The sequence below is a fragment of the Lactuca serriola genome, chromosome 3 (assembly GCF_051521515.1).
Source record: "Lactuca serriola cultivar US96UC23 chromosome 3, Lser_US96UC23_V15, whole genome shotgun sequence".
NCBI classification, from domain to species: domain Eukaryota; kingdom Viridiplantae; phylum Streptophyta; class Magnoliopsida; order Asterales; family Asteraceae; genus Lactuca; species Lactuca serriola.
Genome location: NC_136410.1, coordinates 212,138,658 through 212,157,101, shown reverse-complemented (window position 1 = coordinate 212,157,101; position 18,444 = coordinate 212,138,658). Strand labels below are relative to the sequence as shown.

Below are 18,444 nucleotides of genomic sequence, written 5' to 3'. Positions count from 1 at the left end.
ATGTTTATGTGTCATTACAACAGTGTGTGTCATATTTTATTTGTCATTGAATGCCTATATTTAAGTAGTTCCATTGTGAGGGATTACCGACAGGTGTGGCTGTCAGTAATAGTCTTTTTTATAGTAGTGAAAATATGTCATTTTTTTTACTTTTATACATTATTCAACACCCTGGTAAGAACATTTGTCACTTATAATTTCTTGTTTACTTATTGATTATTTGTTTATAGTTTATAATATGACTTCAAGATAAGTTTAAAATTTTAAACCTTTGGTTTATCTATCTCTGAAAGTCATCAACAAATATTATAAAAACATAATTCTTTACCGACATCGAGTTTAAAATGTAGCCAACATATTAACTGAAATTTCACAATAATCGAATAATATGCCACAAATATGTATTCCTTCCATTTTAGGTATTTTAGGATTTAATTAGGCCAAGAGCCAGAAATTTTTTTGGCGCTTGGTGGTAATGAGATAACCACCAACTCTTTTATTCTTCCGTCGTACTGCCACCGCCATACAAGTGGCGTTTTGGAGACAATAATCCACCACTCCACCACCACCATTCATTGGTTTACCTGCCCATGTCAACAACAAACGCCATGTCATCGATTGTTTCTTTTGCCCCAACACTAACATCGTCGCCTCTTGCTTCTTTGCTTCCTCAACGATAGTTGTTCCTTTATCTTTCCCTTCGAGCAAGAATATTTCAACTTGTACCTTTCATCAAAAAACAAGGAAGTCAAAATTTGTAACATTACGTAACAATTTTGCCGCACTTTCAAACAAAGGAATAAGATGGTTGAGGCCCGAACAGTTTGTTATATATATATACAATTTTAAAATGCAAAATAAATGGAAAAATCCAAAAATTCTTTTTTTTTTTTAAATATTATTTTCGGAACTTGAATTAACTGAAAAAAATAAAAAATAAATAAACAAAAAAAAATCCCGTTTTTTTTTAAATACGTGAAATATTTTAATAAAATATTACACTGACATATTCTAAAAAATAATTTTAAAATGCAAAATAAATGGAAAAATCTAAAAATTCTGTTTTTAAATATTATTTTCGGACCTTGAATTAACTAAAAAAAAATTCCATATTTTTTGAAAATTACGTGAAATATTCTAATAGAATATTACACTGTACATATTTTAAAAAATAATTTTAAAATGCAAAATAAATGAAAAAATACAAAAAAAAAAATTTAAATATTATTTTCGGAACTTGAATTAACTAAAAAAAATAAAAAAATGTGTCTCATGGTCTCACAAAATTAGGCCGTCTCACATGAACCTAACAATATATATATATATATATATATATATATATATATATATATATATATAGAGAGAGAGAGAGAGAGAGAGACTCACTTTAAATAAAACAAAAGTTGTAATTTCCATATTGACCAAAAATATGAGATACCAGGGAAGATGCATCATTTGTGTTAAAGACATAAATGAATAACTTTCTTGATGGTTGTTGAAATAAGAGGCTGGCAATAGAAGACGAAGGAAGACAACGGCGATAAGAGATCAAAAAAGATGGAATCATGCAGGGGTAACGACGATGTGTGTATCTAATATTCCTCAGGAGACTAGGATCGAATCCTTAAAAAGTTTCTTCTCTAAATATGGGGACGTGGTAGATGTGTATGTGGCTACGAAGAAAGATGTAAACAAAAAGTCTCTTGCTTTTGTGCGATTTAAGATGATGGGAGATGAACGGAGATTTGAAGAATCCATTCAAGGCATAACCTTCAAAGAAAGACCGCTGGAGATCAACATAGCAAAATTTGCAAGAAAACCAATCGATTTGACAGGGGACAATCATTCGAGGAAGCAGAACTATCACAAACGACCACAGGAAAATCGATGGAGAGGTAGAGATAACAGATCTTTCGCTAAGGTGGTACGAGGAAATAACAAAATTGGGAGAACTATAGCCTACCAAACCCAAGCGGATAAATTATCTCCTATCAAAATCTCGGATGACTCACCGCTCAAGGGATGGTTAAGTAGTAAGTTAACTTTGATTGGGGAAACACACAGTTTCGACCATCTTGAGAAGGCGCCACTTGCATTCAAGAACTATGATGGGTCATAATGTGAACTAAAATATCTGGGATGGCTACGAATTGGAGTCAAATTCATAGATGATAAAAGCAGAGACACGTTCCTGTTAAGGTGGTCGGAATGGTTTAGATCGATGGAGAGCGGCGATATTGCGGTGTATAACTTTGAAATGATAGCATGGTTAAAAATCACCGTTCTCCCGCCAAAATTATGGTCGGAAGAGAACTTCTCGAAAATCGCTGGAACGATAGGCAGGGTGATTGTTCCATTCGAAGTTGATACATCTAGTGTGAACTTAGTCTATGGGAAAGTCGGTGTTATCACAAACTCGTTATCACCCATCTCAACCGAGCTGACTGTGGAGATTAAGGGAAAGGCAACTAAAATCCGCGCCGACGAACTCGATCTTGACTGGGCTCCATTCAAGCAGTTTGATCAATCATTGGAGGATACTTCCTCGTCAGATGAAGATGAAGACGAAGTGGATGACTTGGTGGGATCGGACGATGAAGACCATGTATCGGATACCTTTCCAATGCAGTATGAAAAGGAGGAGCCTGAAGAGGGCGAGATCAGAGAAGAGGATGGAATGGAAATAAACTCTCAATTACACATGGCCGGTAAGCATAACAACACGGTGATGGGCCCGCCACCGGCGATCACGGCACCGGCAGGGACTGTCGGTGGAAGTCAAACCGAATTGCATAGGGAATCCCAAAGGACACAAATGAATGCGATCAATAATGAACCGACGGTTAATGGAATGGCACATGGTGAAGCAGGAAACGTTGCGCCGGAGTCTAATAATCTGGGCCACACGGACTCGTCAAATGGGCCCTTAAACACGTTATCTTTAACTGGCTGCTTTGGGCCTCTTCCTAGCAATACGGTTCGAAGTGAACCATTTTCGGGTCAGACCAACAACAATTTTAAAGGAGCCTATGATAAAAGAAGGAGAATATTAACGCCCATTCTTGAGTCGAACATGGAAAGTCAAAATCAAATTGAGTCCTCAAAACAGCCCCCCATCGACTTAAATCTAGATCCGATCCCTTCCCAAATCCCACTCCCAGAATCGGACGACGAGTCACACTCGACATCAACATCGGAAATCAGGAACACGGTGGAGATAGGCAAAATGTTGGGCTTCGATATGGAATGTGACAACGAAGTCCTCAAAGATGTAATCGGTGAAGAAGGCGAAAACCAGAGAATATAATGAACATAATGTCACTTAACATCAGAGGTCTGGGAGAGAAACACAAAACGGATTGGGTGGGTAGACTGAGGAGAGAAAATAAACTTTGTTTGGTTGAGATTCAAGAAACGAAATTGGGGGAATCTTCTTCGCTTTTCAATCCATCTAACTGCTGGGGTGATGCAGATTGTAACTTCGAGCAAGTATACGCTACGGGAAGATCGGGAGAAATAGTAACGATATGGGATAGTAGAATGTTCTCTCTAGCGGAAGTGATCAAATCAAGGAACTATATCGTAACAATAGGGAACTTTGTGGGTATCGATGGGCTAACAGGGGTCGTAAATGTCTATGGCCCTCAACAGGAACGCGAGAAAGCTAAAGTGTGGGACAAACTGTTGGCAATAAAATTATCGAGATCGGCAACCTGGATCTTCATGGGGGATTTCTATGTGGTAAGGCGCCCAGACGAAAGGATTAATTCTGAATTCTGAAATAGGAGTGCAAATGAGTTCAACAAATTCATCCTAAAAGGTGAACTGACAGACTTGAAGATGGGAGGTCAAAAATTTACATACTTCAGAACTCTTGGAGGGAAACTGAGTAAGCTAGATCGTTTTCTGGTATGTTCCAATTTTCTGTCTGTGTTCCCTCTAGCTTCCTCCTTTGCAATGAATCGAGACCTATCAGACCATTCCCCTATTATATTGAGAGCTAGAATCGAGAATTTTGGACCGCCCCCGTTTAAGTTCTTAAATTCCTGGTTACTTAACGACAATCTCGAAGGAGTTATTAAGGAAGCGTGCTTAGCGTTTTGAGGTTATGGTACCCCTGACATGATTCTCTTGAACAAATTGAAGCATCTCAAATTTGTGATTAGAAACTGGAAAGTAAACACAATCGATATGGAGAAGAAGGAAGTAGATGAATGGAAAAAGAGAATAGCTGAAATTGAATTGGTGGCGGAATCTAGACCCCTGTCTATCAATGAGACGAAAGAAAGATCAAATTTGGGAGTAAAGGTTGACGATCATGCGAGAAGGTTGGTCATGAACCTGAAGCAAAGGGCAAAATTAAAATGGGAGATCGATGGTGATGAGAATACTCGCTTCTTCCATAACTATGTGAACAACAGAAATCGCAAAAACCATATACATGGGATCATGATTAATGGTGCTTGGAGTACTAACCCGGTGGAAATCAAAAAGGAGGCAGAAAAGTTCTTTGGGAATAAATTTAAAGAAAGATGGCCCATTAGACCAAAATTTTACAATCCGGACTTCAAAAGACTTTCTGGAATTGATGCTAGATATCTGGAAGCAGGAATTACAACAGAGGAAATAAAAAGAGCAGTTTGGGCATGTGGGGACGATAAATCACCGGGACCGGACGGATTCATGTTTAAGTTCATAAAAAAATTTTGGGAGCTATTGAGAGAGGAGATTGTGGGGATGGTAATGTATTTTGAAGTTCATGGAAAGCTATCACGAGGATGTAACTCCTCCTTTATATCTCTAGCGGCGAAATGTAAAGACCCATTGCACTTCGGAGATTTTAGACCGATAAGTTTGATAGGCTTGATATATAAAATCATTGTGAAGTTGTTGGCGATTAGATTAAAAAACGTGATTGGTAACATCATTGGAGAAGTACAATCAACTTATGTGGAAGGAAGGAACATATTGGAAGGGCCAATGATAGTTAACGAGCTTTGCTCTTGGGCAAAGGCAAAGGGCAAAAAGCTACTACTCTTTAAAGCTGATTTTAATAAAGCATTCGATTCGATAAATTGGGCATTCTTGGAGTCTATCATGGAACAAATGGGATTTGGACTGAAATGGAGAACATGGATGAACGGTTGCCTGAGTTCTGGGAGGGCATCAGTAATAATCAATGGTAGCCCAACTAAAGAATTCTCAATGACTAAAGGGATCAGACAGGGTAACCCACTCTCTCCCTTTCTATTTATAATCGCGATGGAGGGACTCAATCAAGCTATGATAATAGCAGTGAAGAAAGGAATATATGAAGGAATTAAAATTTCACAACCTAACATTTGCTTGTCTCATTTATTCTATGCAGATGATGCGCTATTCATAGGCGAATGGTCAAGGAGGAATATTGCAAATCTATCAAGAATATTACAATGCTTCTACGTGTCGTCTGGACTAAAATTGAACTTCACGAAATCAAAAGTCTTTGGGGTGGGGGTATCAAATTCAGAAGTTTCAAACTGGGCGGCTCCTCTTGGGTGTGAACCTTCTTCCATCCCCTTCACTTACCTAGGAGTTCCGGTGGGCGAAAATATGAACAGAAAGCGAGCATGGAGACCGGTCATCGATAAGTTCCAAAATAAGCTCACGACTTGGAAAGCGAAATCGTTAAGTTTCGGTGGTAGAGTAACCCTCGCTAAGGTTGTCCTTGGCAACCTGCCTATATATTATATGTCGATCTTTGCAGTCTCGAAAGGGGTGATTGACACGTTAGAAAAATCAGAAGGAACTTTATTTGGAACAAGGAGTATGAGAAAAAAAAGTATCAATTGGGTGGCTTGGAATAAGCTCGTCTCTCCAAAGACGATTGGAGGAATTAGACTAGGGTCGATTAAATCCCTCAACATTTCACTGCTAGTAAAATGGATGTGGCGTCTGAAAACGGAGAACTCATCATTGTGGGTAAAAACCATTCGAGGCTTGCATAATTTAGATGGAAGGCATTGGTCAGTGTTTGCGAAGAAATCGAGTTCGGGGGTATGGAAAAACATAATCTAATCCAGGTCATACCTGCAAAAGATTAACATTGATTCCAAAGATGTTATGTCGTGGAATGTGGGTGAGGGCGAGTGGAAATCAGAGTTTGTTTCTGATGGACGATTCATGGTGTCTCGGTTATGGGAAAGGATCGAACTAGCTGGATATCTTGTATGTGATGGACCGTTCGATTGGGGGAAATGGACTCCGTTCAAGATTCTCTCCTTCATATGGAGAGCAAAACAAGGAAGAATTCCGTCGGCGGTGGCACTTAGTAGGCGTGGGATCAATATCCCATCAACTATATGTAGTGGTTGTAGCTTGGAAGAGGAGACGTCAGACCACATTTTGATTACGTGCCCAATGGCGATTTCCGTCTTAGATTTGATAATATCCTGGTGTGAACTCAATGGTGGAAGATTTACTTCGGTAATGGACTTGATACTATTCGTCTCAAGGTGCTCCGGATGTAATAAGAAAAAGAGGCTTTTGAATATGATATTTAACGGAGCATTATGGTGCTTATGGTTAGCCAGGAATAAATGGGTGTACGAAAAGATTCAAACTTCACCGGAGGTCATAATAGAAAAGATAAAAGCTATGATGTTTACTTGGTGCAAACATAGAACCCCATGCAAAATGGTGGATTGGAGAATTTGGAACTTATGCCCTACTCTTTGTCTGTAATTTTTTGCTTTTGATTGTCTTGTACTTTTGTTCATACCACATCCGCTTGATGTGGTTTCTTTTAATATATTTGCCGATTTCCAAAAAAAAAAACATGTCATTAATACTTGCAAGTTTAATCTCATTAATTTGGTTTAATCTAGTCATGCAACATGGTAAGAAAAACGATACCTACATCTGAACATTTCATCTGACAAGTGTGTTTCATAGCATAAAGAAAACCGGGAAATTTTGTAGCTTTCACCTTAGTCGACTCATTTCCTGTTAAAAATAAAATAAGCAAAAAGGATGTTAGATATGTGTAAATTCACTTGATGTCATTATTAAAATCCTAACAATCTGCAAACAGAAAATGTTCGCTAATAATGAGGAAAGAGTTCTTTTGAAATATATATATCGCTACTTTAATTGGCCGAAAAGTAACAGAAACCGAGTATTTAATGACCAACCAGGGATGGAAATTATGCAAATTACGAAAAAAAATTGTAAACTAAAAGTATTATTTACATTAATGTTGACTCATAATCATGCAAACAGAGCTTTCAAACGAAATTGTGATGATTTTTGCATAAATTTTGTGTTTAAATTTGAAATATATTTTGAACGGGTGTAGCATAAATTATATACAATTATAGTAACTTTGTATATGTTTTTGTTATAATTGACATAAAATCTTAGACTAACATGCATAATCTTCAGAAATAATTTAGAAGTAGTTGGCAGAAAAAGAGAACATGTACAAAAACTAGTCAACAAAGAACGTATTTAATTTTAGGGTCTAATTTATAATTAATGACAATAAAATTATCACGCAAGATAACTACTAAAAACAGTATTGTCGCTAAAAGTGAACCTTGTTTAGAAGTAGTCTTCTTATAATAGAGAAGGACTACAATGTCATGACTCTGAATCGTATGAGTTAAGGCCCATTGCAATGCGTTTTTGGCTTCAATGCTTGGATCAACGACAATCATCACTTTCCTACCAATAACGCTTATGGGTGCTTCAGAATTTGCAACCCGGCCGGGTTTAGTTTCTTTATGGTGGCAAGAACTGATAGAACCTTCTGTTTTTTGATCGTTGGTTTTTGTAGTAGAATCCACATGCTCTTTCAAGTGTATAGTTGGTGAATGTATGTGACCATTCCTGACCATTTTTTTTCTTTCTCTCGACTCGACTGCAGCACGTTCTAAACTATGATGAAGAAGGAGAAGAAGAACAATTAAAGGGGAAAAGCAAGAAAAGGGCATGGGAATTATTCCTCATAGGCTTGTGGGTCTTATGATCTCTTTCCACTTTTTCATTTTTTTTTTAAATTGATTACTCTCTATATAATGATAGAAAAGAATATTGAAGAATAATAAGTAAAAAGAAAAACATTATAATTAATTTATTGATTTAGTAATTTAAGAATGTTTTTTACATGAATAAAATGCAATATTTTTTACATAATTAATAAAAACTCTAGTATTTACTAGCGTACAATATGAACTTCAGAAATAAATTTTGATAATATTATTGTTTAAAATTAAAAAAACTAACATAGGATAATTATACATGAACCGTAAAAACATATTTGAAGGTATATTTAATAGTTCGATCTTAATTTTATTCCATGTTCATTTTATAAATTATTTATATAATTATATTAAACATTCAACAGTTAAGTAAAATTTTAAAGAATACACGAATATTAACTAAAATGACTACAATTAAAATTAATAGTAATAAGAAAAATAAGTCATAATTTTGATAATGGGTAAAATCACCGACCAACATGTCCGATACATCTCATTTCGGATCTAAATTAACTACTTAAAGTAGGGGTGTTGAATGGGTAATTTTTTCAGGTTTCCGGTAATTCGGGTCGGGTAATTCGGGTATTCCATATAAAAAAAATTACCCATTACCCTACCCAAATTAAATTCGGGTAATTCGGGTTTGGTTAATTAATTCGGGTAACGGGTCGGGTAAAGGTAATTCGGGTATTACCCGATTTTTTTTTATTTTTTAATGGCACCTAAAAATAAATGTAATGAAATAAGTATGTCGTGCTAAACTTTGAATATTGAGATTTTTTACTCAATAATATTTGAGATATGGAGTATTCGTTTAACAATTTAGTCAAATCTAATAAGATATTAAAAAACCAAATACTTAAAGAAATAATAACAACCAAACTCTATCATTTAAATTACTTGATATCAATGTATATGCATGTATTTTGCATTTACCAAAAATCTCACGTCTTAACTCTAGAAATAGAAAACCATTACATAGTATGAAAATAATAACATATCAAGTTTCAAAAGACATTCATAAATATACTCGTTTTCTTGCACCTACTCATCTTCTTGCACCTACCCGTTCTTCTTGCACCTTCACTACTTCATCTTGCTCAATTCTATGTAAAAAAGTCAAATAATGTTAGTATTAAAAGGAAAAGATATTAAATTTACATTAACCAAAATAATGAACGATAAACAATTACCATTGTCAATTTGTTGATTTTCTTCCCAATCTTTTTCATAATCGATTGTGTCACTTATGCTACCCCGAATCCATTCTTGTGTACAAATTAAACTTTCAACAATCTTAGGAGTTAAAGAACTCCTAAACGGATCCAACACCCTCCCACTAGTGCTAAAAACGGATTCCAAAGCTACGGTTGAGACGGGAATGGCAAACACATCTCTTCCAATCAATGATAGAATCGGGAATCTTGGACTATTCACTTTCCACCAATCTAGAATACTAAACATTTTTGAGTCGTCTTCAACACTTTCTTGCAAATACTTTTCTAACTCCCCAATCGATTCAACTATGTTCGTCTTCATCTTTTCTCTTAGTTTATTTCTCAATAGGGGATTAGGTGCCAAAAAATCCGGGTTTTGGCGTTTCCCTAGTATCGATGATGTAGTGGTAGACTCGGCAGTATTTGAAGTGGAACTTGGAGAATGAATTCTAATATAATCATTATATAATTCATACATAGAATCCATGATATATTTCTTTTTGGCCTCCACCCCCGTTTCTCCATAACGATCCTCAAGTAGTATAACCAAATACTTTACTTTGTTCCTCAGATCAAGAATCAAAGCAAAGTAGAGCAATAAATTCATTTTTCTATGTCGCCAAAATACTTATCAAACTTCAATTTCATGGCCAATGCAATATCACAAAGACTAGAATCGGAAATAACATCATCCAAGAGCGTACGAATAGAATATATATCTTCAATGCATGTCTTTGATGTCACATAAAGTGTCCCGGAAATCCTCAAAGTAACATCATGAAAAGGTTTTAAAAAATGACATACATTCCTAACCCTTTCCTAATCGCTTGATGAAGGTATTGACAAACCCGCCTTTTCAATTTTGTATCGAAAATCAAATTCCTCAAGATCATATCTCTCAAAAGTTTTTTCGTAAGCTTGGGCAATTTCCAACATATGGTAAGTGGAGTTCCATCTTGTTGGCACATCTCTCTTTAAATGTTTTGTTATACCGGGATTAGCAACCTTAGCAAACTCGGTAAACTTATGAATTCTAGAAGGTGATTGCCTAATCCATTGAACCGCCCATCGAACTATTTCAGCCGCCTTATCAACTTTTTTTATGCCATCTTGCACCACTAAATTTATAATGTGGGCAACACATCGAATATGCATCCATTTCCCATTTAGAAGACACTTGTTGGAGTTTTGAAAACTTTTTTTCAAAATGTCAATTGCCACATCATTCGTACTTGCATTGTCAACAAAAATTGTGAAAATGTTTTCTATTTCCCACTCCATTAAACATTTCTCAAACATTTTCCCAATATCAACCCCACGGTGACTCTCTTGAGAGGAAAAGCACAACACTTTTTTTTTTCAATTTCCATTCATTATCAATAAAGTGGGCGGTGAGACACATATAACATGATTGTTGTTTAGAAGTCCACGTATCGGTGGTCAAACATATTCTACCATCATTTTTTTTAATAAAGTCACAAATTTTTTCTTTTTCGTCTACAAACAATTGGTAGACATCCGTTGTGCTTGTACTTCTACATGGAACTTTAAACAATGGTTGATTAACACTATTGTAATACCTAAAGCCTGCACCTTCTACAAAGCTAAAAGGAAGTTCGTCAACTACCAACATGTGAGCTAGAGCTTTCCGACTCTCATTTTGATCAAATTTCCAAGCTGACAATTTGTTTTCATCACCATGTTGGAAAGCTAGTTGTTTTTGTCCACCATTAAGTTTAGCCAAGTAAACTTTACATCTAGCTAAATGATATCCTAGATTTTTGGTCCCATAAACACCTGATTCACACTAGTAATTCCCGCCGCCACAATGCTTACATTTGCATTTTTGAACACCCTTTTCGTCCTTATACCTTTCAAATTCTTTCCAAACGTTCGATCTTGGGTTAAATTCTTTAGTTTTTTTCTCTTTTTTTTTTGTGGAACTTGATCATTGGTTGGGTTGTCAACTTCAATCGTCTCATCTTCTACTTTAATATAGTCATCCGTTGTTGACATCTAAAACAAGAAAAAAAAAACATATTAGCAAATAGCAATAAACAATATAATAGAAATGTGAGCAACAAACATATTATCTTATTTTTATAATATACAAAAAATCTAATAAAAGTTCTATTCAATTCAAGTGATATACCTAATTTGCCCTTACAAAAGAAACATGACAATTGCTAATCATGACGTACAATTGCAAAAGAAACAAAAGTTAGTCATTATAAATAAGTTGATTTTTAAGTTAAATGTTGTAATAAAAAATAATTAAAATGAAGTTATACTTTTTTAAGTGTTATAGCAATACATACACAGACCATTCATTATGCTAGTGTAAACTACTAATAAGTCAACCAAGTAACCATGCCTAACACCTACAATTATGCTAGTGTAAACTACTACCTCTTAAGTTATCAAAAGCACACCATTCATTTGCTTTCCTTGATTTATAACCTATTTAATCGATCAAATTATTGCATTTTTTAATCAACCCAGTTTTGTATTTAATAACTTAACTTCCCACCTTTTTGCATTTACCAAAAATAATGAATATGTAAGCTCATTATTACCAAAATAGATCATTAAACATACATTAAACATTTGTTATTTATCAACAAAAATGAATGACCATTCATTTTGTTTATGAAACAAATAAAACAAAACAAATCCTAGAAAGATAATGGAAATGTTTACAGGTACTTTTAATATTCCATATTCAATGACAAAGCTCATAAATTTCCATGTTTTAATCTTCCTTTTAACAGTCTATATTTGTTTTCCACATGTGGATCCATCTAACTTTATATATTTTTCCCAATCAAATTATCAAACTTTGAGTTTGACTAATTGATACCACAACTGTCAAGCCTATACCATATGGCATATGTCACACAGAAACTTGGAAATAATAGCAAATCTTTAGAAGAACACTAGCTTTCACACATGGCATCCACACTAGTTTTCTAAAGACAGGAACATATTTAAGAGGTAAAACAAAAGCAATACAAATAGAATATCCTGGAGGTGACGACTGGCGAGGATGAAATCACGAAATCACGAATAATCAACGCCGAAATCACGAAATTTAACTGTAAAATAAAAGAAATTGGTAGTTATCACTTACATTCAACCCAAGTTTGAACTTCAATCGTTGAATTCCAAATATCTTGGAGGTGACGATTGGCGAGTATGAGTGCGACGCTGCGAGGCTGTGACGAGCGACGACGACGACCAACACCGGTGACGACTGACGAGGCGGGGACGACCGGGGAGGAGGCGGGGACGATCGGCTGTCAGCTTGAGGTGATCGGTGATGAACGAAGATGCGATGCGAGGGTTTTTTGACGATAAAATAGAACGAGTGAGGCAGGCCCTGTAGAAGTAAAAAAACGCATATACCCGTTAACTCATATAGCAATAAAAGATATTGGGCCATCTAGTTTTAATAAATTTTCGAGTAATCGGGTATACCCGAAACCCCAAACACTTACCCTTTACCCGACCTGAAAAAAATTCGGGTTACCCAGATACCCGAAAATATTTACCCGATACCCGATTTACCCGACCTGTTTTACCCAATACCCGAAAAAATCGGGCGGGTAATTCGGGTAATGGGTATTTTCGACAGGGCTAACTTAAAGACCTTTACGAATGTGTTGGTCAGCGTCTAGCGGGAACAATATTTCGGAAACACTACATTTGGAAAGAGAAAAAAAATTGGTAGCTCTTTTAGAAACCGCAAATATTATATATAAAAATGTCATACCTTTAACAAGTAACTAGGAAATATGAAAAATAGTATATAGACAATTACAGTGAAAAAATTTAAAGAAAATAAAATGTGACATTCTCCAATCAATCCATCTACCACACGATTTACAACTTATGTGTTTAAACCATGAAAATTATTGAGAGATAATGTCCTCTCCAATTTTCGCCGGAGAAATGGTAGCTGATGGTGAAGATATTGTGATTTTATGGATACTTTCTTGCTTCATTTGTTGATATCTCTTATTATCATGATGTTGCAATTTAAAAAAAAATGCACTACGGATTATATAGTTATTTTTCTATAAGAGAAAATATTCTCCTACCTTTTGATCCTATCAATCCTTCTACCCATTTAAATGATGACATGTGTCATATTAGTATCCTAAAATATCATTAAATCTCATTAAACGAGCATTAAATGTTGCACATGTCACCATTTCATTGGGTATAAGGATATGTAGGAACAAAAAGTAGGAGGATATTTAATTTCTCTTTCTATAATGCTCTGTATAGTTAGATAAAATATTGGGTCGGACCTCTCTCCCAACCCAATATGCCTGTAATATTTTATTTCTATATATTCATAAGTAGTTACATATCTCTTTTGTTCATTATTTTGTATATCGGTTAAACTTTATGTTCTTATTATTCAGCATCTATCCCTTTCTATTTCCAACATCTCCGGTAGCCAAAAACTGGTATACCTGTTGTTGCTGCTGACATAGGTCTCTAGACGAAACCGTTTTATTTTGTTTTTTGAAAAAAAAAATATTCATTTATATTTTAAATCCATTTAGTTTTTCTTAATACCATTTATTTTATTTAGCACTCGTTTACCCCATACCTCGTACATACCTTTTAACCTTTTTTTTTACCAATTTTTTTAAAGATATTTATTCTTTTATTTGAAGTCCATTATTTTTAATATCCATTTTGGTTGTGATGTGTTGGTGTTCGTTCTTCGTTGGGTCGCATATTCTCGTTAAGGATTGAATTGACCTTTGAGTCAGAAGCAAGTATATGTCACGAGAATTATTCCAGTGTTGCGACATTTGGAAGTGTCTGCTTGGGTATGACTTATACGCTTGGATTTGGAAATCTTTGTGTTTGTAGTTGCAGATTAAGGCATTTAGAGTGACGTCAAATCGTATTAAAGGAGTGGGCTTGGAAAAACCCACAAGGGGTTCAGAGGTTGTTTAAGAGTAATTAAAAAGCACAAATTTTGATGACGAAATCTAAATTAATTGCAGGAGAGTTGTAACACCCATTTTTTTAATGAATCAATTGAGGACTTTAAGGGGTCAAAGATAAGATTTTTGGGAAAAACCTTATGCCAAAACGTGGTGCATGGAATGCCACAACATGGCATGATATTGGATGAAATGCATATTTTGTTGGACATCACAACGGGGTAAGAGAGATGCCACGATGTGGTAGTTGTTGCAACCCAAGCCCATGATTTTTAAGTCTTTCTTTGATATTTAAACACTATAATTCTTGAATTAGGTCATCTCCTTCAGCTTCCACCTCCCCATTTCGAAACCCTAGCATCCTTTAGTGAAGCTTGTGAAGTAGGTAACTTCTTCTTGGTGCAAGGAAGCAATGATAAAGTCTAGATCCATCATCTTCTTCTTCAAGTTTTTGAACCTTTGGAGGTATAAAACTTGCACCTTGAACATGTTCTTTTGACATTCATGTTTATGGTCAATATTGGTTGATTTTGCTCCCTTCTTAAATGCTTTTAGAGTTTGGGGAACCCCATAGCTCATTATGAGACTCATGTAGTCATGGACTTCTGATTAAAGGAGAAAAAGATTTTAGTTTGAGTGTTCTTGATCCCATGCATAAGTTTTGGTCATATAACTTAATGGACTTGGGGTTGTAGATCTTGCTTTTGGGTGAGGTCATAATGGATAAAGTTGCAAACTTTATCCATTAAGTTATTGATAAGGACTAGATCTGATGTTTTAGGCCTTAATCTGTAAGGATTAAGCTCTTAATAAAGTAATGAGATATATGATGTTGTGATAGTCTCCAGCTTGACCCCGTCTTCTTTGACGTCTGTAGAAGAAAGCATGAGGATCACAATACAACAGAGGAAATACGTTAGACTTCATCCGGGGGGATCCCTCAAACGAAGTTCCGACGGTCAAGTTAGTTTTTTCCTTAAGATATTTACCCTATTCAAGAGAAGAAAAGAAGTAGAAGATCATCCATCCATTCTCTTGGATAGGAAGGGACTTGTCCTTGGGGGAGCAGATCCCCAACAATATCTTTTAACTTTTGCCGGTCTTATAGGTCATGGAGGTTTTTCATTGGTAGGACGTGTCCCGCACTTGGTTGTTTGCTATTGGTGCAGCATTGTCGAGAGGCGGGTTTCAGAGCACTATCCCTTTCTCTATGAGAGATGGAAGTATTCTTCTATACCGTGGGAGACGTAGGCCCCATTTCTGGAGGGTTGTCCCTGATTAGCGCAATATGGGGATGAGTATGTGAAGGTTCTTGGATAAAGGTCTGGGTCTGGCGCTCGTCTAGGTGGCATTCCTTGATGAAGTTGCTTTCTGGTTGATGCTTCTGTTACCCTTTGATGTATTCTTGATGAGATATGTCAACAAGTCCCCTAGGATAGTAAATGCCAGCGTTTTCTTGGGCTAGCTGAGTTGTTCTAGCGTGGATTTGGGCACGTTTTCAATGAGAACGGTTCATGGCACATTTCTAACGTAATAGAGCCATTTTTGCCAGATAGTTTCCGCTGTTGGAACGGTATGGTTCCTTGGCTTCGCAACTTATTTAGGTGCCCCGTATTTTAGGAACAGTTACGTGTTTCATTTCTCCATATACCAGCCATCCTAATTTACTTTTTCGCTTTTTCTTTCTCTAGGCCTTTCTTCTCTGATTCCTGATGGCCCCTACCAGATCTGGAACCACCCTACGCCTGAGGAGCTCGAGTCTTTTCAGTTTCGGTTTGGGTTTATGCCTGAGCACAGAGTTTAATTATCGTTAGAAGGGTCTACGATTTATCAAACACCGGCGAGGAAGGTTAGTATATCGGTGGCGATTTTCAAGGCTAGGTTTCATCTTCCTATTTCGGACTTCTTCGACGAGGTTATGTGAGAATATGGTTTCTTTATTCACGACATGACCCCAAACGCTGTGAAAAAGATAGTTGGGTTTGAGTTGGGGTGTCGGGCGTTGGGTATCCTTTCCTAATATCGAGCATTCCAATCTTTTTTCAATTATTCTATCCATTCAGGTGTTTACACCTTTTCTCAGTGCCAAAATACGTACGCCTTTATAGTTAATTAGAAGGAACCTGTGACAACCCAAAATTTCTATCTTGTGCAACCATTTAATTCAATCAAAGTCAGACTCGTTTCTCGTATCTTTTAGCACTGTTTAGGGTCTGTTTGAGTGTTATAAGCCTAGTACCTTCAAGAAGGAATGTTAGGAAGTGTATTCTAGAGTGCAGTATGTAGCATACAAGCCGAAAACTCCATTTATAAGGACTTTACGGCCGTAAACTAGAGTTTAATGTCGTAAACACCTCATTAGCCGTAAACTTATGTCCATGTATGAGTTTTACCTTCATTTCTAGTCATTTCTTACACTTCCAAGCCTAGATTTCGGATTCTCTCTCAACTATCATCAAGATTTTCATCTTGATCTTCAAAAGAGTAAGCATTTCTTCCATGTTATTAGATGTTATTCTTCTTAATCTAGTATCACCCCTTGATTACATCCATCAAATTCATCTTTTTGGGTTAGCTCTTCAAGAACACCAAGAACAAGAAGAACACACACTAGTTCTTGGACCTTAAACACCCCCTTCAAGCTTCAAAACATAAGTAATCTTCCATATACTAGTTATCCTATAGAAGCTCTTAACATACACCCTTGAAAAAAAAACCATTTTTCCAAAAACAATGAGAGTTTACGGCCATGAACATCTCCCTTGGCCGTAAACCCTTGTTAAGGTTCCTAGTTTGGCCATAAAATCTTCTTAAGGCTACGAATGGGTCAAGACACACTTCCATGATGCTGAATAGGACCATAGAGAACTCTTTGGCATATGTATTCATGAGTGTACGACCGTAAACACATAGGGTTGTAAACCCCATGGTCGTAAACACATTGGGCCGTAAACATCATGGCCGTGAACACCATGTGTGGCCGTAAACCCCCTTTATATGCAATCACATGTGATTGTAACACTTCAATTCAAGTGTTTTCTAGTCCCTAACGTGGTTCCCTATCATGATTAGTTGTTATATACACTAATTATATCCATATATGTGTCATTATATGCTTATTAGGATCCGTTTGTGCCCGAGATTTCACTTAGCACTTAATACCCTAAAATCGATCTTACATTCACATCACTCACTACAGCTGAGTTCATACCCCTTAACTTATCTTTTAAATGATTTTAAATGATTTTATGGGGGAGAATACAAGTACAAACATTATAGTTCTTATATCAATCACATGTGATTAATAAATGTCAAACAAGTGGATTTTCTTACACATCAAACTGTTTTATCAAGCAAACTCTTCAAAACATTTTATAAACTGACATCAAGTCATCTGTTACCATTCAAATGGTTAAAACTCTTTATTAAAATCTTTTAAACTTATTTATATTGTCAAAATCATGTCTATATAGATATAATTATATAAGTAAGATTGAAAGTACTTAGGACTGATAACTCACTTTATTTCATGTTCCTTGTTTGGTTGTGGACTTAGGGTATCCAGTTATTTGTCCGAGTGTCGTTTGAATCTTAGTTATATATTATGCATATATGTATAGATATAAAAGTTCTTACATTTGTTCAGCATCTTTGGGTAGCAAAGATGTACAAACATACCCAGTCATTCAAACAACATTACTAGTAAACTATAATAGGTATAGTTTAGGGATTTACTACTCACTACTTCTAGTACAATGAAACATACAAGAGTCAGTTCATTCATGAGTCAATAAAAACTTACTATTATGAGAAACAGAAAGAACATACTATGATGAGAAACCAAGAGAACATACACTACACTACACAAGGAGAACATACTATACACTAGAATAGAGAGAACATACAATACACTAGAACATACTATACAAACAATAGAATACTATAATGTGAGCCATTACTTCATGACATGGAAATCTACTGCTATGTCACGTTTTGTAACCAGAGTCTCCTGGAGGGAGAGCGTGAATTTGTGTATAGATATATACGGGACTGACTGCCTACACCTTGTTGCTAGCTACAGTGGGACAAGCAGCTCTACGGGTGACGAATGTCATACCATTTCGACGTCTTTGATCGTCGTGTTTTAGTAGTCAATCAAGTATGGTTACAACCTCATCACATTTTACCTTAATTAACAAACTAGTTTAAGGTAGTTAGTGATGCGTTTTGAGCATTTTA

The 18,444-nt window shown here is 35.8% G+C and overlaps 1 protein-coding gene across 1 annotated transcript; it reads right to left on the bottom strand.

Moving 5' to 3' along the window:
* Window positions 1–304: 304 nt before the first annotated feature.
* MRH6 (Adenine nucleotide alpha hydrolases-like superfamily protein) lies at window positions 305–7,952 on the bottom strand. The gene is made up of 3 exons (XM_079031719.1): window positions 7,577–7,952; window positions 6,899–6,984; window positions 305–726 (listed from the first exon to the last, which is right to left on the bottom strand). Exons 1-3 carry the CDS (start codon window positions 7,875–7,877, stop codon window positions 436–438), a joined length of 678 nt encoding a protein of 225 aa, XP_078887845.1. The 5' UTR covers window positions 7,878–7,952; the 3' UTR covers window positions 305–435.
* Window positions 7,953–18,444: the final 10,492 nt, after the last annotated feature.